The sequence below is a fragment of the Hypanus sabinus genome, chromosome 7 (genome assembly GCF_030144855.1).
Source record: "Hypanus sabinus isolate sHypSab1 chromosome 7, sHypSab1.hap1, whole genome shotgun sequence".
Taxonomy (NCBI): Eukaryota; Metazoa; Chordata; class Chondrichthyes; order Myliobatiformes; family Dasyatidae; genus Hypanus; species Hypanus sabinus.
This window is the reverse complement of record NC_082712.1, coordinates 176,829,066-176,847,880: the sequence shown is the minus strand read 5'-3', so window position 1 is coordinate 176,847,880 and position 18,815 is coordinate 176,829,066. Positions and strand designations below refer to the sequence as shown.

Genomic DNA, 18,815 nt, shown 5'->3' with positions numbered 1-18,815 from the left:
AAGCAACAATGATAAAGCAAGCCCTTTTACCACTCGTGTACCCATACACAAAGATGGTCCTCCAACCCCCTGCGCCTCCGACCTCCAAACTGTGGCCCTGAACTCGCAGACATTGGGCCTCTGACCTCTAGATTCCTCAACGTAGGAACCTTGACTTTTGGCTTCAACCTACAAACTCATCTGCGTAGATGCCTTGAGCCAGGACTCACTGATCAGGGATTTCTAACTTCAGGACCTGCCAACCAACCTCTGATCTCCAGTCCCAGGACTCACTGATCCCTGACCTCAGTGATCACCGGCCCTCATTCTCCAGACCTCAGACACTGGACAATGTCCTCAGGGATCACTAGCCTCTGGCACCTGAACTGCAACCTCTGGCTCCTTCTCCTAACCCTTCATTAACTGTCCCTGACCTCATCCCTGTCCTTACCCCTAACCTGACCCTTAACTTCCCACACTGACGCCAAAAAAAACCCATCCTTGTGAACTAAAAAAAGACTAAGTCTGAGGCCACAACCCTGTGCCACTTAAAACAAGCCCTTTGGACCATCACCACAATTCCAGTCTAACTAATGTTAACTAGAGGCACACTGTCCATATCCCTCCATTCTCTCTAAATGCCTCTTGGGAGATAGCCTTCATAAGCACTCAATAGTGGCAATTTGGCAAGCTACTCTCAAAAATAGGTGGAGGGGCAGGTAGTGTTGAGGAAACAGGGAGTCTGCAGAAGGCCTTAGACAGATTGGGAGAATGGCCAAAGAAATGTTAGATGCAATTCAGTGTAAGACAGGGCATGGTTATGCACGGAAGGAATAAATGTGTAGACTGTTTTCTAATCGCGGGGAAAGTTCAAAAATCAGAGGTGCAAAGGGACTTGGGAGTCCTCCTGCATGATTTTCTAAAGGTTAACTTGCGGGTTGAGTTGAGGAAGGAAGGCAAATGCAATGTTACCATTCATTTCAAGAGGACTAGAATATTCAAAGATTCAAAGTATTTTATCAAATTATGTATACAGAATACAACTCTGAGATTCATCCTCCTGCTTAATATATGAGCAAGAATGTATTGCTGAGGCTTTATAAGGCATTGGTCAGACCGCACTTGAAGTATTGTGATCAGTTTTGGGCACCTTATCTAAGAAAGGACATGATGCCATTGGAGGGGGTCCAGAGGAAGTTCAAAAGAATGATTCTGGAAATTAAAGGTTTAATGTATAAAGAGCATTTAATGGTGCTGCACTTATACTCGCTGGAATTTAGAAGAAGGGGGGGAGGGGATGTCTTGAAACCTATTGAATGTTGAAAGGCCTAGATAGACTGAACATGGGGAGGGTGTTTCTTATAGAGGGGGGGGTAGGACTAGAGGGTGTCCATTTAGATTAGAGATGAGGAGGAACTTCTTTAGCCAGAGTGTGGTGAATCTGTGGAAATTGTTGCCAGAGTCATTGGCTGTAATTAAGGTAGAGGTTGATAGGTTCTTGATTAGCCAGGGCATGGAAGGTTACGGGAAGAATGCAGGAGGATGGGCTTGAGAGGGAAAATGGATCAGCCATGATGAAATGGCGGAGTAAACACAATAGATTGAATAAATTCTGCTTCTATGTCAAATGGTCTTATTCAGTATTTAAAGCGAAGATTGATAAGTTCCTGATTAGTAAGGGTGTCAAAAGTTACAGAGAGAAGGCTGGAGAATGGGGTTGTGAGGGATAATGATCAGCCATGATCGAATGATGGAGCAGACTTGATAGGCAAGTAGCCAAATTCAGCTCCTATGTCTTATGGCTTTACTTATTTATTATAAATATCTGTTGCTCCTTTCTCTGGTCACCCACAATCCAGTTATTAGCTCCCCCAAATATATAAGCCTGATTGTAGGGTGTTGTTTCAGTTGCTCTTCAGTGCCGTGCTGACGGAAATAAGGACAGTAAATCCAAGCAATCTCTGTGCGATGTACAATTCATCCTACAATGCACTGAACCCACTTTCATAACTTTTGTATCTCTGGCTTTTGAGCTTTTTGTGCTCTATGAGTTGGATAGTTTCACAGCATTTGTCTCACTCCTTGTCTAGGATGGAATGTACGGACCAACATGGGAGAGTGAAAAATGCCAGGTAATCCTCAGTCTCTAAAGCTTGCGATCTTAACTATAGCTTGCTCTATTTATTTGTGTTTAGAAATACAGTGCGGAACGGGCCCTTCCAACCCAAAGAGCTGTGCTGCCCAGCAACCCACAGGTTTAACCCTAGCTTAATCCTAGGACAATTTACAATAACCAATTAACCTGCTAATAGGTATGTCCTTGGATGGGAAGAAACCCATGGGGTCATGAGAAGACCATACAAACTTTCTTACAGAGGATGCTGGAATTGAACTCTGATCTCTGATGCCCCGAGCTGTAATACTGTCTTGCTAACCACGACGCTCCCGTGGGCAGTGAGATGGGTGGAGACGGTAATGTTGAAAATCCATGTTGTTTGCAAAGGAATAATCGCGAATGATTTTTCTTGGCCAGGTGGTTCTAGAATAAAAAGGAAATACAGCACAGAAGGAGGTTATTTGATCTATAACTTCTGTTCTGGTTGTAAAAGATAGAACAGTACAGGCAACTTTGGCCCACAATGTTGTGCATCTACATACAAGCTTGCATGTGTGTTTTTAAAAAAACACCTCCCTCCGCATCTCCCCTATAGTTTTTAAAGTTACGCCCCCTTGTATTGTCCATTTCCACCCTGGGGAAAAGTCTCCGACTGTCCACTCTGTCTGCTTCTTATCATCTTGTACACCTCTATCAAGTCACCTCTCATCCTCCTTTTCTCTATATAGAAAAGCCCTACCTTGCTCAGCCTATCCTCATAAGACATGCTCTGTAATCCAGGCAACATCTTGGTAAGTCTCCTCTGTACCATCTTTTAAGCTTCCAGGTCCTTCCTACAATGAGCAAGCAGAACTCCCAACTAAAAAGGACCAATGTAGACCAGGCCCATTTCCCAGCTTTGTCCATAACTTTCTGCCAATTACAAATCTGTTCTCTACTTAAGAGCAAGAGTTTCTTCATAATTGGTAAATAACAATACTTAAAATTTTGTTTAGTGATCAGAGGAAAAGACAATGCCTCAGCAAGGCAGCATCCATCACCCAGGATATGCCCTCTTCTTATTGTTTCTATCATGGAGAGATACAAGAACCTGAAGAAATCCACACAATGTTTCGGGAACAGCTTCTTCCCTGCCACCATCGTATTTCTGAATGAATAATGAACACATGTACACCACTACTTTTCCTATCTCTTTATATAGTACCTATTTAATTTAATATAGATAATTTCTTACTGTAATTTATATTTTGTTTTGAATTATGTGTTGCAATATACAATTGCCACAAAACAACAAATTTCATAACATACCTGATTCTGATTCTGAAATGTGCCGGATAAATGCCTTTACCACACAATTACAATTCATTGAGAAGGCCCGTTATCACTATCCTTACTGAATGGTTGCATGTTTAGCCAGCAACGTTCACTTCTCGAGTGGATAACTAAAAGAAGATTGTTAATTTCTTTAATTGTTATTCAACTACACTCCTAAACTGTGGAACTCAATGCTTAGAACTACAAGGGATACAGACTCAGTTGACACCTTTATACGCCAGCTATTAAAAGGTTTTTATTCAACTTTGCTTTTAACTAACATCTGTTTGTTTCTTATTTTCATGTCAGAATCAAGTTTAATATCACTGGCATAAGTTGTGAAATTTGTTGTTTTGTGGCAGCGGTACAGTGCAATACCTAGTAATAATAAAACTTAGATTACAATAATATATATATAGATATATATATAATGGCCGACAGTATAGTGGCATCAGCACCGGATGGTCCCAAGTCTCACTCCGGTCAGATCCCAACCTGGGCAGCAGCAGTAACTGCACAGAAGAAAGCCTGGCAATCTACTTCCATATTTTGCCACGAAAACCCTGTGGACAACTACATTATCCATAGGGTTGCCATGAATCGATGGTGACTCAATGGCACTCAACAACTGTGTGTGTGTGTGTGTGTGTGTGTAAATAAGCAGTGCAAAAAGAAAGGGGAAAAATAGCGTTCATGGGTTCATTGTCCATTCAGAAATCTGAAGGTGGAGGGGAAGAAGCAGTTCCTGAAACGTTGACTCTGTGCCTTCATGCTCCTGTGGCTCCTCATGGTAACAGTGAGAAGAGGGCGTGTCCTGGGTGATGGGGGTCCTTGATGATGGATGCCAACTTTTTGAGGAATCACCTTTTGAAGATGTCCTCGAAGCTGAGGAGGCTAGTGCCCTTGATGGAGGTGGCTGAGTTTCCAACTTTCTGCAGCGCTTTCTGATCATGTGCAGTGACCTATCTTTTTGTCTTTTATTTGTATTTTATCCCATTGTAAAGCACTTTGAACCATATCGTCTGTAGGAAGAGTGCTCAATGAATAAGTTAAATAAATAATAAAATATGTTCTGTAAATGAGGGTGATAATTGACAAAGCAAACAAAAAAGGCAGCAGAGAGGAAGCTGTCTTTAAATAATAATGATTAACAAAAAAACCATTTAGCAGTGTGACAGTGTTGAGCTTGCTTCAGGAGAAATTGTGCATCCTGTTCTTTGATTTGTTTTTCAGAGAGGCTCACAGCCAGATTGAAAAGCGGCGGCGGGATAAGATGAACAGCTTCATTGATGAGTTGGCATCAATGGTGCCAACGTGCAACGCCATGTCTAGGAAACTGGACAAGCTCACCGTGCTTCGGATGGCTGTACAGCACATGAAGACCCTTCGAGGTGAATATGTAGTATGAAACTGGATTGTGTTCATCTGAGGCTGAGCTAGCATACGATGGGGAACTACTGTGTGCTTGTTCTTACAGAAACATGACTCCAGGACAACATCCATACACCATTAATCTATAGGCTGTGAAACTTGGAGAGTTGTACTGTATTATTTTTTTCAGTTTTTTTTGTAACTGTTTTTACTGCCATTATTATTGTATGTGCTATGTGTGCCACGCACAATACGTGACTGTTGTTTCTGCATTTTGCATCATGGTCGCAGAGGAACGCTGTTTCATTTGGCTGAGTTCTTGTGCGTGGTTGAATGACAATTAGCCTTGCTTTGTGTGTTTGTGTTTAGGAGGAGATATACAAATGTAATCAGTGGGCAGTGTAGTGGTTAGCATAACACTTTGCAGTGCCAGCGATTGGGGTTCATTTCTTGCTGCTGTCTATAAGGAGTTTGTATGTGACTGTCTGGGTTTCCCTCGGGTGCTTTGGTTTCCTCCCACCTTCCAGAGGGTTAGGGTTAGTACATTATGGGCCAAGTATGTTGGTGCCAGAAGCTTGGAGGCTGTGCTCAGCACATCTTTGGACTGTGTTGGTCGTTGACACAAACAAAGCATTTCACTGTACATTTGCTATTTTTATGTACATGTGACAAATAAAGCTAATCTTTTGACAGCCAGCCCTTCAATCCTGCAAGACTGTTGTTCTTTTTTGTAAAGGTGTCCTAGATCTCAGACAACTGTCATTTTGATACAAAGAATTGCTGGGTGATAATACATCGTGATCTCCATGATTCATCCTTCCTTGTCCTCATATAATCCAAAAATAAAGGTGTTAACAAATCTCAACAATCAGATTTACTAAATGGATCTCCAAACTAAGCATGAGAGATGGGAGCCAGAGGTCCAAGGTGAATTGTTGCTCAAGTACTGTACTTTGCAATACCTTCAGTTAATAGTTCAAGTTTATTGTCAACTGACTACATATATACAACCCAATGAAACAACGTTCCTCTAGACCACAGTGCACCCACAATACATATATACAACAAAACGAAACAACGTTTTTCTGGACCACGGTAACCCACAATACATATAACACATGCACTGCGTAAACCAATATATTACTACAAATAAGTTAATAAAATATATTTCAAAGTACATGTTGTGCACAGCATAGTAAACAGCTCACTTTCTATTGATGAGACCTCGGCGCTGGTAGGGTATTCATTAGACTCACAGCCTAAGGGAAGAAGCTGTTAACCCAGTCTGGCAGACCTTGTTCTGTTGTTGCTGTACCTCCTTCCTGTTGGTAGTGGGTCAAAGAGATTGTGGGATGGGTGGTCAGGATCCTCAGCAATGCTTCAGATCCTTCATCTGCAATGCTTCCAGTAAATGTTATAAGTAGTTCAAATATATAATCAGTGGCCACTCTATTAGATACACCTGTACACCTGCTTGATAATGCAGATACTGTATCTAATCAGCCAATCGTGGCAGAAAGTCAGTCCATAAGAGTATGCAGACATGGCCAAGAGGTTCAGCTGGTGTTCAGACCAAACATCAGATTGGGAAAGAAATGTGATTTAAGTGACTTTGTCAGAGTTGGCACCAGACGGGGTAGTTTGAGTACGTCAGAAACTGTTGATCTCCTGGAATTTTCATGCAGAACAGTCTCTAGAGCAGAGGTTTCCAACCTTTTTTACGCCATGGACCAATACCATTAAGCAAGGGAACCACAGACCCTTGCTTCAGGAAGCGTCGGGAACCCCTGCTCTAGAGTTTACAGAGAATGGTGTGGAAAAACTTTTAAAAATCCAGTGAGCAGCAGTTTTGTGGGCAAAAACACCTTGTAATGAGAGAGGTCAGAGGAGAGTGGCCAGGCTGGTTCAAGCTGACAGAAACACAACAGTAACTCGGATAACCATGCGTTACAACAGTGGTGTGAAGAAAAGCATCTTTGAACACACATGTTGAACCTTAAAGTGGATAGGCTACAACAGCAGAAAACCACGACAGTAAACTCAGAGGCCACTTATTTGGGTACAAGAGGTATCTAATAAAGCGACCACTCAGTGTACATACGATCATTAACAGTTGGAATTGCATTGCAGTATTTATTCTGTATTGTTTAAAATCTTCTTGTGCTGATATCTGTGTTTCAGGAGCTACCAATGCCTACACAGAAGCCAACTACAAACCTGCTTTTCTGTCCGACGATGAGCTGAAGCATCTCATCCTCAGGGTTGGTTTATTTAAAATAGTAGCATGTTTTTTTGTTTTTGATGAACTCCCAAGACTGTTCCCTTTACTGTCTGCTTGCCTGGCTATGACCTCCTTTGGAAATTGTGCTTTTTCTAATGCTCCAGGAACAAATGATCTTGGGCTTTCTTTGATTGTTAGATGAACTGACCTGTCTGGAAGGACAGTAACAAATTGAATAGTTAGTTATCCAAGATGAAGGTTTCTTCCTTTCTTTTGAACTACAAGTTAAGAACAAATTGAGCAGCTCATCATCTAACGTGTATTTTACTTGTGCTGCAGATAATCTGGTTCTGCAGTCCACACCACTTATAGCTAAGTGCACACCACTTATAGTGAAGTAGCTACCTCAAGGAGTATTTGAAGAATGAAGCATTGATAGTCCTTGAGGTAACACACACAGAGCGCTGGAGGGACTCATCAGGTCATGCAGCATCTATGGAGAGGAATAAATAGCCATTGCATTTCATCAGGACTTGACCTTCAAGGGTCTTGGCCTGAAATGTTGACTGTTTATCCACCTCTCTGGATGCTGCTTGACCTCTTGAGTTCTTCCACATTTGTGTGTGCTACTCTGGATTTCCAGCATCTGCAGAATCTCTTGTGTTAATTATTCCTTGAGGCTGCTACTTCTAAGAGTCATAAATTGAGTGGGTGGCCAGAACTTTTTCCCAGTATGGAAGTAGCTAATATGATTTTAAGGTGATTGTAAGAAGGTATGGGGGGGATGTCTGAGATAGGTTTTTCCACAGAGAATGTCAGATGCATGGAACGTGCTGCCAGGAGTGGTGGTAGAGGCAGGTACATTAGGGACATTTAAGAAACTTTAATTAGGCACATGGGTGTTAGAAAAATAGAGGGCTATGTGGGATGTAAGTGTTAGATTGATTTTAGAGTTGGTTAAAAGGTTGGTATAATATTATGGGCTGAAGGGTCTGTACTGTGCTATAGTATTCTATGTTCTATGATATACTTAAGAGAAAAAAGATAAACACTGAAAGACAATTTGGGGGAAGAGATTCAAAACAAAGTATGGCATCATAAGATAATTAGGCAGTTTTTGCTGTAAAGTTCAAAAAGTCCCAAGTAAATATATTATCAAAGTACTTATAGGTCACCATATACAACACTGCGATTTGTTTCATTTGGGTATACTTAATAAATCCAATAACCATAATAGAATCAATGGAAGACCAAACCCAACAGGGCAGGCACCCAGTGGGCAAAAGATATGCAAATACAAAAGAGAAAAATAGGAAATAATAATAATACTAAATAAATGATCAATAAATTTAGAGAACATGAGATGAAGAGTCATTGAAAGTCCATTGGTTGTGGGAACATTTCAATGATGAGGCGAGAGAAGTTGGGTGAAGTTATCCCCTTTGGTTGAGGGTAATAACGGATCCTGAACCTGGTGGTGTGAGTTCTGTACCTCCTCCCTGATGGCAGCAGTGATAAGAGAGCATGTCTTGGGTGGTGGAGGTCCTTGATGATGGATGCTCTCAGGGTAGATGTGCTCAATGGTGGGGTGGGCTTTACCCATGATGTACTGGACCATAGCCACTACTTTTTGTAGGATCTTCAGTTCAAGGGCATTCACGTTTCCATACCAGGCTGTGATGCAATCAGTCAATATACTCTCCACCTAATGACAGTAAGTGAGTTTACATGGAATGTAATTCTCTTAAGATCTTCAGATATTATAAATATGAATAAAGATTTAATGATAAAAATTAGTTTTATTTGTCACATACATCAAAATACACAGTGAAATGCATTGTTTGCATCAATAACCAGCACAATGCAACTATGCGCTGGGGGCAGCCCACAAGTTACGCCACACTTACGCGCCAGCATGGCATGTCCACCATTTAGTAGTCCTAACCCGTACATCTTTGAAATGTGGGAGGAAACCAGAGCACCTGGATGAAACATACATGGTCATGGAAAGATAATAAACAGACAACAGTAGGAATTGAGTTCTGAACATTGGCGGTGTAAAGCATTAACTGCTACAATACTGTATTACTCCTGCTGTGCTACCATGCACCCAATGCCCACCCTTCCACCACTTCATTTTCTGGTCAAACATGAATGTAGAACAAGCCCTTTGGAACAGCATATCTGAACCAACCACAATTCCAGACCAACTAATCGTAACTGCCGGCACAGATCCATATCCCTCCATTCCCTACATGAAAACTGTATTAATAACTATATATTTTTTTAGTAACATATAATATACATTATTATATATTAATATCTGAGGCCTCCTTTGGTCAGGGTCTACCATGGCTGTGGTGTCCAAGTTGTCTACATACACAAGCCAGTATGCAACCTGGGGTAGTACGATATGGAAAGCAAACTGTTGCCCATGTAGCAAGCTCCCCCTCTCCATGCATCTGGTGAACCTAAAGGAACGGCAGAGATCGACACAGTTTTGCACTGGCAGCGTTGCTGGAGTTGCCAGTCAGCATTGAACGCAACGTAGGACTGCCTTGGGGACTCCAGCTCCCGACTTTTCTCTTGATATTTACTCCCAAAGCCTTCCCCATGAGTAGGTATTGTCACAAGACAGCAGAAGTTTGAGATCAGAGTTCTTCTTCTCCCAGATGAGTTGCCAACCACAGCTGACAAGCCTCATCTGCCTGAAGCAACTGGTTTTAAGGGGCCTTTCCTGTACAGTTCTATTGGGCTTAGTAGCTAAGCCACACATGAAGGCCAGGAGCTGGACTTGGTTGTCAGAGGCTATTTGAGGTGCACGTCATTGGAAGCATTTAATTGTTGGTGGGAGCTTATCCTTGTTACCACGCCCCAGCTATAATAACCTTAAGGAACCATATATATTAATATAATATTATGTAATGATTAGTTGAGATTGGAACTAGAGGTGTTGGGTTAAAGGTGAAAGCTGAAATGTTTAAGGGGAACTTGAGGGGAAACTAATTCACTCAGAAAGGGCTGAGAATGGAACAAGTTGCCAGTGCAAGTGGTGGATGCAATTCCAATTTCAACGTTCAAGAGAAGTTTGGAGAGGTACATGGATGGTAGGGGTACGGAGGGCTGTGATCTGGGTGCAGGTCGATGGGACTAGGCAGTTTAAATGGCTCAACATGGACTAGGTAGACGGAAGGGCATGTGTCTGTGCTGTACTTTTCTATGACTTCATTAGTTATATATAACATATAACTAATATTTAAATGTTATAAAAGTCATATTATAAATGGCAACATCATATCCTTTCATAACACTTGTGTACAGTAATGGTGTTGATTGCTTTCCTTCTGTGCACATATTTCACCTTCTACTGAGCTGTAATCCGGTGTTAAAACACATCTGTTCCTGCCTTTATTACACTGAGTGGTTGCTCTGCATCTGTGAAATGTATGTCAGTGAAGGCTTGTGAGCAGAAAATAGCCTGAATGAGGTTGGGAGCAGAATGTTGTGTTAATGAACATTATTGGCAGTGCGAACATCATATTCAAATGGTTTCATTTATTATCAGAGAAGGTATACGGTATACAACCTAAAATACTTGTCTTCGCAGACACCCATGAAAAACAGAACCCCAAAAGAATGAATGACAGAAAAATGTTAGAACTCAAAACCCCCTCTCACCCCTCCCTTGCACAAGCAGCAGCTAAGCATCATTGCCTAAACCTCCCTCCCCCGCCCGTTTCGGCAGGAAGCGTCCACAACCCCCACCCACCACGCAACAGCAAAGCACCCAAAGGGAGACCATGATCTGTAGTCAACAAAAACTGCTGTTGTCCCGACAGTTTGACGTGCCACTGGCTCTCTCTCTCTCTCTCTCTCTCTCTCTCTCTCTCTCTCTCTCTCTCTCTCTCACTAATAAGGCACAGAGAGATATTACCCATTTTCACAGCGAAAGGGGAGATTGATAGTCACTGTTACGATATTACAGTCTGCCGCGCAGCTTTTCCATACATCCGCCACAGTGAATTCCTGATGTTCCATCTCCCACGACGCCTCAGTCAGCAACACCGGGCTGGAATCGGTCATCCACAGGGCCGCACCCCAGAGGTGCCATCTTCCAAGCCACACCTGGAGAATGTTGGAAAGTGGTTGGGTGACGAGCTCCAGGAACGGGAACTCATCTGCTGTTTAAAAAAAAAATGCAGATCAGGACCTTGATAGAACCCCAACCACATTGAAAAGGTAAAAAAAGAGACATTAAAGAGAGGAATTTAAGCTGTTTCCGCAGATGAGCTCGAAGACGCAGCCACTTGGCACCATCGTAATGATGTAGTTGAGTTTCTGGAAAATGGTCATAAAAGGTTTGGCTTTGGAAAATAAAATAAATCCCAGCAGAAATAAAACTGGGAAGGGAAAAGCCATTCAGCCCATTTAGCCTTCCTGTATTACATGGGATTAGGAGGTAGTTCTACTATTCTATGAGATTGTGGTTGCGCTGTGGACTAATCCTATTCACAGAAATACAACAGCAGTTGCTGTGGATTAAAGAATACGTACACAACGCTGGAAGAACTCAGCAGGTCAGGCAGCATCCGTGAGAAAAGAGTAGCCAATCCTATTCCTATTCCTAATCCTATTCCTCTGCCTTGGTCACATTCTGTGAATAAATAAAAGATGAAGCATTTAAATACATAAAAGGGCTGAAAGTATTTAAAATCATGAACCTTCTGGAAGTAAATATAGAGATGTAAAGTTCCTGTGAGTGGGAGGTTTAACAAGCAAAGATGATTGTCAAAGTGTAAAATGATTCAGCTTGAAAGGTTTAGCTTAAAGACAGAGTTACTGGGTCAATGACAGGATCCTGTCTCAGTGTGAAGGAACAGAGGCACCTTGGGATCCACGCCTGTAGATTCCTCAAGGTTTCTGTGAAAGTTGATAGGGTGGTTAAGAAGGCTTATGGTGTGTTGGCTATCATGGGTCAGGGCATTGAGTTCAAGAGCTGCTGTGAGGTAGTGTTGCAAAATTCTGGTTAAACCACACCATGGGTATTGTGTTCTGTTTCGGTCCTCTCATTATAGGAAGGTTGTGGAAGCTCTGGAGAGGCTGCAGAGCATATTTATCATGTTGCTGCCTGGATTAGAAAGCATGTCTTATGAGGATGGGTTGAGGGATTTTCTCTTTGAAGCAAAGGAGGATGAGAGGTGACATGATGAAGATCTGTAAGATGATAAGAGGCATTGAGGGAGTGGACATCCAAGACTTCTTTGCCAGGGTGGAAGTGCATAATTTCAGAGAAAGGTAGGCTTTTTACTCTGAGTGAGGTGGGAGTAAGGAATGCACTGCCTGGGGTGGTAGTAGAGGTAGATACATTAAGGACATTTAAGAGACTCCAAGATACATGCATGGATAATAGAAAAATGGAGTGTTTTGTGGGAGGGAAGGATGAGATTGATCTTGGAGTGAGTTAAAATGTTGGCACAACATCACAAGCCAGAGGGCCTGTACTGTGCTGCACTGTCCTATGTTCTATAAGACATGGAAGTGCCATAAAGAAAAGCTTTGCTGATTAGTGAGTGGTTAGGATCTAGAATGCAGTGCTTTGGGGAGTAATGGATTCAGTGATTAGGCTCAATAGAATAGATAATTAGTGGGATCGATAAAAACGGAAATTACAGGGCAGTTGAGAGGATAGTGGAGTAGTGCTCTGGAGAGCTGAAGAACCCCCTGTCTGTACAGCGTCCATTCTAACTGGGACAACACAGTAACGTGGTGGTTAGCACAATGCATAACAGCACCAGCTGGAAGATCAGTGTTCCATTTCCACTACCTTCTGTAAGAAGTTTGTATATTCTCCCCATGATTGCAGGGGTTTCCTCCATGTCCTCCCACACTATGAAGATGTACAGGTTAGGGTTTGTAAGCTGTGGCCATGCTATGCTGGTGCCGAAAGATTGGCGACACTTACAACTGCCCCCGGCACAGTGCTTACTGATATGGTTTGATACAAACAATGCATTTTGTTGAATATTGTTGGTTCAGCTTAACTTACAAGTCATTGATATTTATTTCTAATCTGTTTGAAGGAATTGGTGATAGGAATTGGAGGAAGAGTTGGTTTGCTGGACCGGAAGGTGATTACTCACTAATCTAATTCTTTTCTGACAGGCAGCTGACGGATTTCTTTTTGTTGTGGGCTGTGACAGAGGAAAGATACTTTTTGTATCTGAATCAGTCTTCAAAATCCTCAATTACAGCCAGGTAAAGAATCTTGTAATGGAATCTTATCTTGTGATGTTAACAGCATTCTGGTGTTCACCATGGTTATGGAGACCTCGAGTTCACTTAGGCAATAAGTCTAGACTGATAGTCCTGTTCAACACTGGGAATGTTGTACTATCAGAGATGTTGTCATTTAGAAGATATGGTAAATCAACACCCTCAATAAGATTAAAGGAATATAGAGAAAAAAATCAGAATCAGGATAAGAGTCAGGTTTAATAGCAGCAGCAAACAGCACTGTGCAAAGTCTTTGGCACATATGTATACGGTAGCTAGGATGCCTAACACTGTAGTAATTTGATGTATTGTACTGTGATGACATTTTCCTCTTGTGTTTTGTTTTCACTGCAGACTGATCTGATTGGTCAGAGCCTGTTTGATTACCTACATCCAAAGGACATTGCGAAAGTGAAAGAGCAGCTCTCCTCATTTGACAGTGCCCCAAGGGAGCGACTAATAGATGCCAAAAGTAAGACCCAAATTTTCTTCTGGGGAGATGATATTGAGCAGCAGGCAGTAGACAATAGACAATAGGTGCAGAAGTAGACCATTCAGCCCCTCGAGTCTGCACCGCCATTCTGAGATCATGGCTGATCATTCACTATCAATACCCAGTCCCTGCCTTGTCCCCATATCCCTTGATTCCCCTATCCATCAGATATCTATCTAGCTCCTTCTTGAAAGCATCCAGAGAATTGGCCTCCACCGTCTTCCGAGGCAGTGCATTCCACACCTCCACAACTCTCTGGGAGAAGAAGTTTTTCCTCAACTCTGTTTTAAATAACTGACCTCTTATTCTCAATCCATGCCCTCTGGTACTGGACTCTCCCAACATCTGGAACATATTTTCTGCCTCAATCCTATCAAATCCTTTAATTATCTTAAACGTTTCAATCAGATCCCCTCTCAATCTCCTCAATTCCAGTGTGTACAAGCCCAATCTCTCCAATCTCTCTGCGTAAGACTGCCCTGCCATCCCAGGAATCAACCTAGTGAATCTACGCTGCACTTCCTCAATTGCCAGAATGTCTTTCCTTAAACCTGGAGACCAAAACTGTACACAATATTCCAGGTGTGGTCTCACCAGGGCCCTGTACAAATGCAAAAGGACATCCTTGCTCTTGTACTCAATTCCCCTTGTAATAAAGGCCAACATTCCATTTGCCCTCTTCACTGCCTGTTGCACTTGCTCATTCACCTTCATTGACTGATGAACTAGGACTCCTAGGTCTCTTTGCATTTCTCCCTTATCTAACTCGACACCGTTCAGACAATACTCTGCCCTCTTGTTCCTGCTTCCAAAGTGGATAACTTCACATTTATTCACTTTGAATGACATCTGCCAAGTATCTGCCCACTCACCCAGCCTATCCAAGTCTCCCTGTATTCTCCTAACATCCTCTTCGCATGTCACACTGCCACCCAGTCTAGTATCGTCACCAAACTTGCTGATATAGTTTTCAATACCCTCATCTAAATCGTTGACATAAATCGTAAAGAGCTGTGGTCCCAATACAGAGCCCTGTGGTACCCCACTAGTCACCTCCAGCCAGTCCGAGAAACACCCATTCACTGCTACCCTTTGCTTTCTATCTGTCAACCAGTTTTCTATCCATGTTGAAACCCTGCCCCCAATGCCATGAGCTCTGATTTTACTCACCAATCTCCTATGTGGCACCTTATCGAACGCCTTCTGAAAATCTAGGTACACTACATCCACTGGCTTACCCTCGTCTAACATCCTTGTTACACCCTCAAAAAACTCCAACAGATTAATCAAGCATGATTTGCCCTTGGTAAATCCATGCTGGCTCGGCCTAATCCTATTACTGCCATCAAGATATGCCACTATTTTGTCCTTAATAATGGACTCAAGCATCTTCCCCACGACTGACGTTAGGCTAACGTTAGATAGTTCTCCGTTTTCTCCTTCCCTCCCTTCTTGAAAAGTGGGATAACATTAGCCACTATCCAATCCTCAGGAACTGATCCTGAATCTAAGGAACATTGGAAAATGATTACCAATGCATCCGCAATTTCCTGAGCCACCTCTTTTAGAACCCTCAGATGCAGACCATCTGGACCCGGGGATTTATTAGCCTTCAGTCCTACCAGTCTACTCATCACAGTTTCTTTCCTAATGTCAATCTGTTTCAATTCCTCTAATATCTTATGACCCTGGCCCATCCATACATCTGGGAGATTGCTTGTGTCCTCCCTGGTGAAGACAGATCTAAAGTACGCATTAAATTCTGTTGCCATTTCCCTGTTTCCCATAACAATTTCTCCCAATTCATTCTTCAAGGGGCCAACATTGTTCTTAACTATCTTCTTTCTCTTCACATAGCTAAAAAATGCTTTTGCTATCCCCTTTTATATTCCTGGCTAGACTGAGCTCATACCTGATTTTTTCTCTCCGTATTGCTTTTTTAGTAAGAGTGGAAGAGACTGCAAAGTGAATGAAAAAGTTTCTACATTGTTCTACACCCAGCCAATAGGGCTAGGCAGGGAGGATGTGGTCATTAGCATGGTCCAGTTGGGCTGAAGGGCCTGTTTCTGTGTATATAACCCTATTACTCTATTTGTTAAAGTGCCAGCATTATGACGTTGGGTGCTCAGCATCTTCCCACCTCTGAATATGGGGCACATTCAAACATAACATTTCTTTATTTATTTAGCAATTCAGTCTGGTCACTGGCCTTTCTGGTCAACACTGCCCAGTTACACTCATGTGACCAGTTAACCTGCCAACCTGCCTGCCTTTAGAATGTGGTCACGAGGAGAATGTACAAACTCCTCATAGACAGTGGCAGGAATGGAACCCAGCTTCCTGGGTCTGTAATAGTGTTACACTACCATGCTGCTTGATCTGCAAAGGTAATTTCCATTCTGTCATGCAAGTCTCAGAATCAGATTTATTATCAGTAACAATTAACATGAAATTTGTTTTAACATAGAACATTACAGACAGTGCAGGCCCTTTGGCCCATGATGTTATGCCAACCTTTTAACCTATTCCAAGATCCATTTAACACTTCCTTCTCACATAGCCGATCATCCATCTGCTTATCTAAGAGTTTCTTGAATGTCTCTAACGTATCTGCCTCCACCACCCCCACAGCATGTTCCACACACCCACCACTCTGTGTTTAAAAGAACTACCTCTGACATTCCCCAAAACTTGCATCCAATCACCTTAAAATTCTACCCCTTTGTATTTGCCTCTTCTGCCCTGGGAAAAAGTCTCTTGTTATCCATTCTATCAATGCCCCTTGTTTCATATACATCATTTGCAGCAGTATTATCATACACATAGGAAGTTCTGCAGATGCTGGAAATCCAAAGGAACACATGTATCATGCTGGAGGAACTCAGCACATTAGCCAGATCTGTGGAAAGGAATAAACAGTCGACGTTTCGGGCCGAGACACTTCTTCAGGACCGTTCTGTTGCCGTTGTACAAGACTTTGGATATTTTTTTCCCTTCTTAAATGAATAATGCTGCATGCGTTTCACATGTTTGCTTTGTTCCCTTTGGACAGCGGGTTTGCCAGTGAAGACGGACATCACTCCAGGACCCACTCGGTTATGCTCGGGAGCCAGGCGCTCCTTCTTCTGCCGGATGAAGTGCAACAGACCGTCAGTCAAGGTGGAGGACAAGGATTTCTCTTCAAGCTGCTCCAAGAAAAAAGGTAAGGTGTCATAGACACAAGTGATTCTGCAGATGTTGAAAATCCAGAGCTGCTCACACAAAACGCTGGAGGAACTCAGCAAGTCAGGCACCACTTGTGAAAGGAATAAACAGATTCAGATTTCAGATTTTGATTTAAGTGTATTTATCATGTATGTCGAAGCATACTGTGATATGTCATTTATGTTAACATAAGGATGTAATGTTGACACTTTATAAGGCATTGGTCAGACCACACAAACATTCCATGAGCAGGGTGGGTGGGATAGTTCATGATGTTACTGGCCCTTTTCCTGCATAATTCTGCATCTCTGTCCTTGATGGCGGGTAGGTTGGTGCTGGTGATGCATTGGGCAGTTTTGACTATCCTGAGTAGAGGCCTGTTGTCCACCACAGTACAGTTTCCATATCATGCAGTGATGTAGCTTGTAAGGATGCTCTCTACTGTGCATCTGTAGAATGATGTGAGTATAGGTATGCAAAGTACAGCTCCCTTCAGCTTCTTCAGAAAGTAGAGATGTTGGTGAGCTTTCCTGATTGCATAGAATGTGTTCTGGGGCGTATATGTACATAGGTAATAAATTTCCTTTGAACATTGGTGTAAGGGGAACACTCCCCCAGCTGACGTTTTCACTCCTGTGCCTTGCAGCGGACCGCAAAAGTTTCTGTACAATCCACAGCAGTGGTTACCTGAAGAGCTGGCCCCCAACAAAGATTGGGTTGGACGAGGACAATGAGGCCGACAATCAAGGCTGTAGCCTGAGCTGCCTCGTTGCCATTGGCCGTTTGCACCCCCACATTGTCCCACAGCCAGTCGGCAGTGAGATCAGAGTGAAGTCGACAGAGTACGTTTCCCGGCACGCGATAGATGGCAAGTTTGTCTTTGTGGATCAGAGGTAAGAAGCTTGTGTGTTTATTTATTTATGTAGAGATACAGAGTAGGACAGGCCCATCTGGCCCAGTGAGCCATGCCGTCTAGCAACCCACCTTTATTTAACCCTAACCTAATCACGGGACAGTTTACAATGAACAATTAACCTACTAACAAGTACGTCTTTGGACTGTGGGAGGGAAATGGAGCACCCAGAGAAAATCCACACGGTCACAGGCAGAACATACATTCTCCTTCCAGATGTCACCGGATTTGAACAGTGAACTCAGGATGCCCCAATCTGTAATAGCGTCACACTAACTGCTATGTTACCGTGGTGCTGGAATACTCAGCTGAAGATCCACGGGAGGTTTATCAAGTCATAGGGTACTACAGCACATAAACAGTCCCTTCGGCCCATCTGGTCCACTCAGATCAGATATTTTGCTTAGTCCCATTGACCCACACCTGGACATAACCCTCTGTACCCCTCCCATCCATGCACCTACTGAACTTGTCTTAAATGCTGCAGTCAAAACCACATCCACCACTTCTGCTGGCAGCTCATTGCTCACTCTCACCACCATCTGAGTGAATATACTCCCCCTCTGGTTCTCCCTACCTATTTCACCTTTAACACTTAATCCATGAACTCTAGCTCTAGTCTGACCCAACCTCAGTGGAAAAAGCCTGTTTGCATTTACTCTGTCTATCATCATCATTATGTGCCCTGTCGTATGAAGTAGGTGACCAGGGTCTTACATGACCATGATTGTTCTTGGCAAATTTTTATACAGAAGTGTTTTGCCATTGCCTTCTTCTGGGCAGTGTCTTTACAAAACCATTACCAATACTCTTCAGAGATTGTCTGCCTAATGTCACTGGTCACATATCCAGGACTTGTGATATACACCATCTGCCACAATATCCTATCAATACTCCTCATAATTTTGAATACCTCTATCAAACCTTATTT

General features: G+C 42.7%; 1 protein-coding gene across 3 annotated transcripts in view; it reads left to right on the top strand.

Annotated features, from left to right (window-relative positions):
* The window catches only part of LOC132397423 (basic helix-loop-helix ARNT-like protein 1), a 67,256-nt gene that overhangs the window by 29,937 nt on the left and 18,504 nt on the right, over nt 1–18,815 (top strand). The window contains exons 4-10 of one of the 3 annotated variants that reach the window (XM_059976189.1): nt 2,070–2,111; nt 4,643–4,800; nt 6,962–7,041; nt 13,164–13,256; nt 13,629–13,746; nt 16,820–16,969; nt 17,618–17,864. In XM_059976189.1, coding sequence (XP_059832172.1) covers nt 2,070–2,111; nt 4,643–4,800; nt 6,962–7,041; nt 13,164–13,256; nt 13,629–13,746; nt 16,820–16,969; nt 17,618–17,864 — 888 coding nt within the window. Of the gene's footprint in view, nt 1–2,069; nt 2,112–4,642; nt 4,801–6,961; nt 7,042–13,081; nt 13,130–13,163; nt 13,257–13,628; nt 13,747–16,819; nt 16,970–17,617; nt 17,865–18,815 lie in introns of all 3 variants that reach the window. The other 2 variants (XM_059976190.1, XM_059976191.1) reach the window with 2 other exon arrangements.